At 35.2% G+C, this 9,263-nt stretch overlaps 1 protein-coding gene across 1 annotated transcript; it reads right to left on the bottom strand.

Moving 5' to 3' along the window:
- Positions 1-4,905: 4,905 nt before the first annotated feature.
- LOC147393439 (putative glycerol-3-phosphate transporter 1) lies at positions 4,906-8,216 on the bottom strand. Its single transcript, XM_086456336.1, has 3 exons — positions 8,124-8,216; positions 6,231-7,315; positions 4,906-5,724 (listed from the first exon to the last, which is right to left on the bottom strand). The coding sequence occupies exons 2-3, from the start codon at positions 7,246-7,248 to the stop codon at positions 5,159-5,161; spliced, it is 1,584 nt and encodes a 527-aa protein (XP_086312462.1). The 5' UTR covers positions 7,249-7,315; positions 8,124-8,216; the 3' UTR covers positions 4,906-5,158.
- Between the last annotated feature and the right edge of the window lie 1,047 nt (positions 8,217-9,263).

The raw sequence follows: 9,263 nt of genomic DNA, 5'->3' as shown, positions 1-9,263 counted from the left end.
AAGTCCCAATCCCTCCAAATTTCCCAACATGCAACATTGTAAATCAAGAAGCCACCAAATTTGGAACACACAATAAGCTAACCTATGTTGTTAGTTTTAAGAGAAATTACTTAAAGGACCTTCACAGAGAGACTTCTTTTTAAATAGTCCCTATGTTTTCTGAGGTTATTTGGCAAGGCATTTAGTAACTTTTTTTTCTTTTTAATTGGTCCCTAAACATCATCTCCCACATTTCTCTTGAATGAATGCCCTAATTATTTGAATTCATTGTTTTCATCCAAAAATTAAATTTTTGACACCTTGATCGAGTTTCAAAGATTCAATTTCATCTAAAAGGATTTAAGAAAGAAGAAGAAGTTATTTTCAAGGGTTTTTTCATACATTTTGAAGTTGCATGTAAAAAAATTAGGATTTTTTCATTTTTTTTTTCTTAATTTTTAGATAAAAATCGATCAATAATGATTATTTTGGATTGAAATCATTTAAAGAAGTCACTATCTCAAGCTTTTAGTTGATCTTTCCATGTATTTTAGTTAGAAAAACTTGAAAATTGAAAATGATTGGGTTTTACTAATGTCGAGTTCACCACTCTTTATTTTATTTATTTATTTTTTTTTTTTAAAAGACAACGATGAACTCAATAGTAATTAAAAAAGCATCACATTCGATAATAAATAGTGGTGAGTTTGACAGTAAAAAATGTGAACTGAACACTAAATAAAAAAGTGTAGAGTTCAACAATAAATATTATGAACTCGACAATATGAGGGACCATTAAATGTCTTGTCAAGTTAATACGCAAAACTCAGGAACTATTTAGAAAACAAAAACCTTATGCGAGGGTCCTTCAAATAATTTTCCGTTAGTTTTACCATTGAACCAATCCCTAGGGGTTATAATATAATAGTTTCTTCTAGATGGGTGATTCAGAATAACTCACATGATCTACCAAAAACTTTTCCTATGATTGGTTTGAGGGAAAAGAAAATTCAGAAGCTAAGATTTTTGTATGCTTCCATTCATGAAGATGAGGGCTTTTAGGTCACTTTTCATAAGCCTATTGGAGGACCAAGGTCAAGGGATGTGTTACAAGTTTGAAAACATAGGGTTAACTCAAATACTCCCTAGAATGTAGTAGGATATAAATAAATACCCTAAAAGCTTTTAAAAAAATAAGCCCAGCCTCTGAGGTCCCTTAGTGGGCGGGTTATAGATCAATTACTGATACTCTTCAAAGCCCGGTCCAGCCCAACCTAGGTTACATCACCATCCATCTTTAAACCAACATTTATCTTAAGGACTGTAAGCTACATATGTTAAATCAAGCCATTTAAATACAGATGAATAGGTGATTGTATCATTAAAGTTAATGGATCAATTAATGGTCCAATATCAATATGAAACATTAATGCCATAGGATAGCAAAGCGATCTCTAATTGCGTTCGTGGGATTGGTATGGTTCCAAAGCATTCCTATGTTTAGCCATCCTCTTCTATCTTCACTTACCACTATCCATCATGGTTTTAAACCTCGTTTTGACATCTCATCTCGTCTATAAACGATACCAAGTCGTCTCGAACGAGTTTTCCGATACACTTGAGTCGTCTAATTCAACAATGAGAAAAATGAACTATGCTGTCTACTTGGTGGACTATACTGAGAGATATCAGATGAATTGTCTCGGTCTCGGACAAGATTTAAAACCATGTTATTCATTCTATTGCAATTGTTCACCCATGGTTCCTTGTTTGTTTTGCCACATTGCCGTCAACTTTCGATGTGTTTATTTAGAGGTAAGGAGATGGCACAACATGATTTAATTGACGAATAATCCTTCATCTAGAGCTGTACGTTTGTGAGTAATTATCCCTATCATCATATCGGCGGAATGCTAATATATGTTGGCTAAAAAATATAAAAATCAGTCATCTGTGTCAAATGATACGTTTGTTTTTAAGTAGTGCTTCGCTATTTGACATTCTCTCGTTGGAGAAAATAGCTTAATGATAAAGCATAGTCTTGCCAAGACTGGGGTTCATGGTTCAAGTAGTCCGCTCCTGGCTTTTTCATTTAGCGGTAACAAGTGGAGTGCATAAGCACTCCACCCAAGAATTCTTTTAAAAATTGCAAAATTTCTAAAATTTATGAATAAATATTTTAAAATTTATATCTATAATGGATGGTGTCAATTAGATCTAAACAATGTTGTAGGTTATCCCTTATTCACATTTCCTCAATAAAGAACAAGAGAAATTTTGCTACTCATCTTACGACCGATTCTTTTTTAAAGGGGAAATCCTTAAAAAACACACCTCTAAACTCAGAAAATAACTTGCACAAAGACATAAATAAATAAATTGGGTTTGACTCAAGATATAACATAAGATCTTAACCATGTAAACGTTAAATCCAAGGGTTGAAAATTATTCTAGAGATAAATATCACTAAAATATGTATTGTTAAGATACGTATAAAATCTCAATTGTTGGATTTTGATCACATGGTCAAGATCTTGTGTCATTTCTTAAGTCAACGAAACTCGACCCTAAACTAAATGTCCAAAACATTAATAATAACCTCCTGGAATGATTTATCCTTTCTATCAAAGATCCTACAATTCAATACTAAACTCAACACGCCCCTGCACGTGTGGGCCGGACTGGGGCAAAGCACGTGTATATATGAATTAGGTGACGTGGAGAAGATAAAGGCCCATTCTGATATCATGATAAATTTGGGAGCTCAACTCAAAATCAATTGACAATAAGTGAAGAGACTCAGGAGCTTATAAGGAGAGATACAAGGCAATGAATGTCCCGTATGGGACTAAACTCAACACTCTCTCCTTCTAGAGATACCAACAAACGACAAAAGGTTGTAAACGAAGAGCCGACATCGAAATGTCAAACCTTCTCGTCGATGTGAACTCTTGGGGATGATCGACATGTTATCCCTAAAGTAACTTTTATTCGTTGAGTGAAGGCCCTTCCACTCGGCACCATCGAATCACTAAGGCCAACTTTCATCCCTACTCAACGGGTGGGTCTTGCAATTAAGCTCCCTTCTGCCTTCTTGTTGGGTCCAATCACGTTTATCCCTTTCCTTTCTTTTCATTTATTCCCTTCGCCTCTTGACCCTCTTCTACTCTTCTCCTCCTCTCAGTATCTCATTTCTTCCCTATCTTTCCTAAAAAAAAACATAATCAAATCCAAGGACAAGAAACAGGGCATTAATGCCCAAGTCTAATAACTATGTATCATTTGTCAAGCTGGTGTTTGTTGTGTAGGTACACCTTTTAGTAACCCAAAAGGTGAGAGAGAGTGTACCACAACATTAATCTCGAGGATCATAAATAGTCTGAGTCGAGTCTGCCACACATGATCGACAAATATTTTTCTAGTTTTAATTTTTAGAATTCTTATCAATCTCTTTGTCTTCAACCTTCCTATTTTCTCTCAAAAGGTATTGAAACACTAATTGCACAGTCAAAAATCCTAAATGAATTAAAGTAACGACTAGTTATCATGGTATTTTGTTCGATCTATGCTTTTGAGTGATTATGACATGGTATAATAGACATGAAGAGTTGAAAAAAAAAAATTGGGGTTAGGAAAATGTCACATTATTGACAGGTCCCCTGTGTGGGATAACATCATTCAAAATGGTGATGTGGGATTAGATGATGTTTTCACAATTATTGGTAAGATACACATAAGCGTGCATGGTGAAATAGGAAAATAATTGAACATGGATATGACCTTAGTCCATTACGTACGACACTTTCACATGGCGATGGACATGATTTTTCATAATCTCATTAGGAGGAATTTAGCCATTCCTGCCATGTTTTGTTGACTAATCAATATATCTAAAAGTAGTAGGTACGTGTAACCCCACTGTCATAAAAAATAAAATAAAAACTTGAGACTGACGGAAGTTCAACCCACGTCTCTATCATCACCTAAAGACTTTACCAACTAAGGTAACTGACACCTACAAGTAGAACTTATTATATTTAGTTATTCTAGGTTTAGTACTCATAATGATCATTTTTTTCTTGAATACCAAGGTTTCGAGCCTCTTAATCAACCCCCCTCCCCCCTTAGTAATTTCTAGGATAAATTCTTAAGGGTGATTCAAACTCAAGACCTCCGCCTCCAAGGCATGACCTTGAGTCTTGACCACCTTATTAACCCTTGGGGGGGCTAAAGCAATCATTTTCAATGTTAGGATTTTATTACCTAGAAAGATGGAGAAATTTGTAAGGAAGTAATCTATAAAGTTAGTACTAAGCAGTCTTAAGGTAAAGATTGTGCTTCGAAATTATTATGTAGTTGATGTCTAGTCATCAAACCAAATGAAGATGGAAATTTTAACAATTACAAGAATAAGAACAATCATTTTTGTGGAGGTGAATATTGTTGTGCGATTAGAAAAAATAATAATAATAATAGAATAAGTCACAAAAGTGACAATGTTGAGATGGATGAGTGAAAAGGCTCTGAAAGATAATTAAAAACGAGCACACTCTCTAGATTTTGAGAGTAGAAAACTCGATTGAAATGCTCAAAGCAAGTTAATTATTCGAAGGCACGCGCCTTGACAAAAGGGCAAAAGATAAAGCTCGGGATGATGTGAAAAGGCGAAACCAAAACATGTTTATGGTTTATAATGCTTAAACTTCGATTTTTCCTCGCCAATAAAATTAGAAAAAGAAGAAATGGTCACTATCACAGGTTCGATGAGCCATCCAAACCAAATAATGTTTATGGTTTATAATGCTTAAACTTCGATTTCTCCTCGCCAGTAAAATTAGAAAAAATGGTCACCATCACAGGTTTGATGAGCCATCAAAACCAAATAATGTTTATGGTTTAAACTTCAATTTTTCCTCGCCGATAAAATTAGATAAAAGAAGAAATGGTCACTACCACAAATTCAATGAACCATTTATAAACTTACAAAATAATGTACATGTACACATATAAAACCCTAAGGACCCAACTCTCCCATCCTTCAAACACGGGCGAAAAGAAGTTGCTACATTTCATTCCACATTTTCATCTCAACATCAGAGGAAATGAACCAAAGCTCAACGAATGAAACAATAAGCACCTGTTTTTTTTAATTATATCATCTCTTCTAGACCCAAATAAACTATACTTCAAGTTCTGTTGTTGCAGATCTTGATTGGCCACTCGTTCGTGGCCTCAACACCTCGATCTTCGCCGCCACTTCTGCCATTACCAATCGAGTTAGAAGCAGCCCTGCCACTAACGCTGCCACCATCAACATTACAAACACCATGTTCCAACTCTTTGCAGATATGTATCCGGTCAACAACGGCCCAAGTGCTGCCCCAAGTGAACCAGTCCCATCTATGATTGCTGTCACCGTAGCCAATGCTCTCGAATTTCCATTTAATGAGCTGTGTGTGCCCAAGTCAGCTGATACTGCTGTTGTTATAAGGGCATAAGGGGCGTTGACAAGCATGCCCGTGATTAACATAAGGACGACGTTCACATATAAGGAGATGTGACCATAGATTCTGTAGAAAAACAAGGCTGGGATTGCGCAATACATAAAACTTGCTGCCGTTATGGCTCTAGCATCAAGACGATCAGAAATGTGTCCTGCTAGAATTCCCCCTAATACCCCTCCAACATCAAACATTGTTGATAGATTCCCGGCTGTCTCATTGGATAGATATTTACCTTCGATTTCTGTAAGATGACAATGTAACATAATTAAATAGAGAATCTTCATGTTTTTATCTTTGCAAACAGACTCAAAAACACATCCATAACCAATGGACTTAAAAAAGTATCAAATGCGAAACTAGGAATGGAGCAGAAGACAGTTTGGTTCTTCGGGTTGTTAAGAATACTTAAAATACTAACTGAAGAAGACCCCCTAATCCTGATTTTAGTTTACATAATGTAATATAATCTTTCATACTCAAGGCCAATCCTTCGTTGATTCAATGCTTATCTTGTTCCATCTTAGATTCCGACTTCCACTTACATGTAACAAGTGATTTAGCTCAAAAATAGATCCATCTATATTTAGACAGAATTTAATAAAGAAGAGGCACAAAGCAATGAAATATGAATATAAAGGGTCCCAGGGCTTAACTAGGGTATGACACACCTAAGAGTGGAGGAAAATATACACTCAACACATTACAAATCTATAATGCAAATAACAAGCATTCGAAATTGAGTTATACCTGTGCGGCTAATGTAGAAAGGAAGCCAATACAAGAATGTGTAAGCCACCAATTTCGAGAAGAAGAGGCACAAAGCAAAAGGGGCAACCCCAGGAATCCTCCAAGCCTCTATGAATCCAATGGCGTTCTGTTTCACACTTGTGTTCGAATCAAGTAGAGGCACCGTCACTCCCTCACTATCCTTCATGGGAGGTGTCAATTCATCTTCCGTGTCAGCTCCCACGGATTCAGGATTAACAGGCAACAGTAGAAACAAAACCAACCCGACAAAGGCAATAAGGAGACCAGGCACGACGAAGGACCAACCCCAACCATATTGTAATAAAGCAGAAGCAATTAGAGAACCCGAGATATTCCCAACCGAAGTATGGGCATTCCAAATCCCCATAATTAAACCACGCTTTCTCTTCCCAAACCAGTTCCCAACTACGGCAACCACTGAAGGCCATCCGGTAGATTGGAACAAACCCGCAAACATTTGAATTATCAAAAAGTACCAAAAATTGTGGATATTTAACCAATATCCTACTCCGAAGAGTGAGGTGAACAGACCAGTCCCTACCATTCCAATTGTAAGAAATATCCTTAAATTCAATCGATCGCCTAAATGTCCTGCAAAGTACATTCCCAAAGAGTAGAACGATAGGAAAGCTAAATCGATATCTCCTAACAAGGCACTACCATTTGATCCATCAAATGGAGCCCAACCATTTCTAAGGTTTACTCCAATTTTAGTGGTGTTGTTTGATTTAAGGAATAAGTTTCTTGACCATGGGGAGTAACCCAATCTTGATTGTGATTTTGCGGGGTCAAGAACACTCTTGACGATACTAGTAGTCTTCCGTGTGGCATGGTAACTCGTGTAAGCGAAAAATGTTAGAATTAGAACAATTGCTTGGTAGGTTCTGAAGGAGATTGATGAGTTTTTCACGTACTCTATGAATCGAATTCCAAGGGGCTTAGAAGAACAACTTGTTTCGGGTTTCGATTCCTCTAATGGACCCATGGGTGGAATCATAATCTAAGAAAGATGGAATGGAACCAAGGATTAATTATTCTTCCTCTTATAGACCCAAGTGTGTCACCTGAAACAAAGAAACAAGTAAGAATGAACATTAATACAGAATAATCGAGGATTATAGATGCAAATATGATCGATAATGACGACTCAATAGGAATAAAAAGATATAGATTGATCACTAAGTACCTCAAATTCCTTAAAATGGGTGTTGGGTGTTAAAATTAAATTCTCAAAATTGACTCATCAAATAAACAATCTCCCAACTTTATATCAAACCATTAACATTTCCAAGCTTAAATGCAGAGAAATTACTTATAACTGAAGATCTGAAAATCAAATTAATTGGTGAGATTAGTTCTTCTATCTGTCTTTCAATTGGCTTAAAATCAGGGAAGATAAATGGTGCAAGCAAGTTCATTAGATTAAGAGAGTTTTCACATTAGAATTCAAAAACAACAAAATCATATATTTAATATTTAATAGAGATAAAGGAAAATATGGATTGATCACAGAAAAAGTTACGTTTGATTCAAACTTATGAAACATCAAAGAAACAAAAAACGAGTGTAATTAAAAAAAAAAGATCGAATTTTACTTGCTAGTAGAAATCATTCAAACAATCTTAGATGAACCCATGATCTTAAATCCATTATCTAATCGTCTAAGAAAGTAACAAAAAATCAAATTTGCATCAAATGATCTTTCTGATCGATACCCATAAAATTTTTCATCAAAAAATAAAACTAAATAAACAACTTAAGAACACACATCGACGCACACACACACATACAAACCACCAGATTTACAGAACCAATTAACTGAAGAGAATCTGAATGTAAAAGAGAACACTTAATAATCTCAGAAGAACATACCTTCGTGCACTGATCTCTCTCTCTCTGTTCTCTCTTTTCTTTCTCTTCTCTCTCCTATATAGCGTAACGAACCAATTCAATCCTTCCCAGGAGTGGACTCTTAAAGCTGTTGCTCATTAATTTCAAAAATCTTAAATTATCAAAATTACCCTCGTTAGTGGCTTTAAATTACCAAAAAGTGAACTTTGATTTCACAATAAGAACGTGTTGTCGACAAGGTGATATTTACTATTTTCAAAGCAGTAAATTTTAATTTATCGACTAAAATTTGACTTCAAACTTCAAATTTAACGACGTTTGACGAGTTTTTGTCTAATATCCTCACCATTTAATTGACGCGTCTTATTAGTGACGAAAATCCCCCCGTCAAACGTTCGTTAAATATGATTATTAATTGGGCATAAAATGGGTCAAACACAGATTAATATTCAGGTCTAGATAAAAAATTAAGAGTCCAAATCCAAGTAGGATCATATTAAATAAGACCATATTTAAACCCATCAGACTCATAAATCGAGTCCCATTGAATTATATTAAGAAACTTCGTTGGATTCGGATAAATCATCACTAGATTCAGATCGATCAGGTGAGGTAAAGTAATGTCGTGTCGAGGCACATAACTCATATTCAACCCATTTTATACCCCCAGTGATTAGTTAGATTCCATTAGAATAATTGTTGGTCTCTTAATTATCATAAAGTGCAAAAAAAAAAAAAAAAAATTTACATTTATGAGTGAAAAAATTGTCTTATAACTTGGACCACAAGAAACGGTCCAATTATGTCATTTACTTGTAAGTGGTAATGAGGAGTGACATGGATGGCACGTATGTGGTTTAGGAAGAGTTGCCTCGCATGGTAGGTCTCTTGAGCTTGACTTTAAGGAGATTGGTTCATACTAGTCTGTGTGTGATGTCCATCATTTACAATTGTAAGCTCATCAGCAAAATTGTTTCTTTTGGGCTTGATTTTGTATGTATATGTACGATTATGCTATATATTAAAAATGGCTTGATATGTGACTTTATAAAAATAGTAATTAATGCTTATTATAAAATAATAAATTTATTTTGAGTTGTATTTTCTGATTCAAAAATTTTCACTTGATTTGTATGCAATTGACATGACAAGGGCACATAA

The sequence above is a fragment of the Akebia trifoliata genome, chromosome 10 (genome assembly GCF_017979445.1).
Source record: "Akebia trifoliata isolate Shusen 1 chromosome 10, ASM1797944v1, whole genome shotgun sequence".
NCBI classification, from domain to species: Eukaryota; Viridiplantae; Streptophyta; class Magnoliopsida; order Ranunculales; family Lardizabalaceae; genus Akebia; species Akebia trifoliata.
This window is presented reverse-complemented; position numbering and strand designations above follow the sequence as displayed.

Excerpts from the sequence above, each read along its gene's own strand:
- LOC147393439 (XM_086456336.1), bottom strand. The coding sequence starts at position 7,248 with ATGATTCCACCCATGGGTCCATTAGAGGAATCGAAACCCGAAACAAGT. Across the intron at positions 5,725-6,230 it reads TTTCTACATTAGCCGCACAG|AAATCGAAGGTAAATATCTA; the intron begins GTATAACTCAAT and ends GTCATCTTACAG.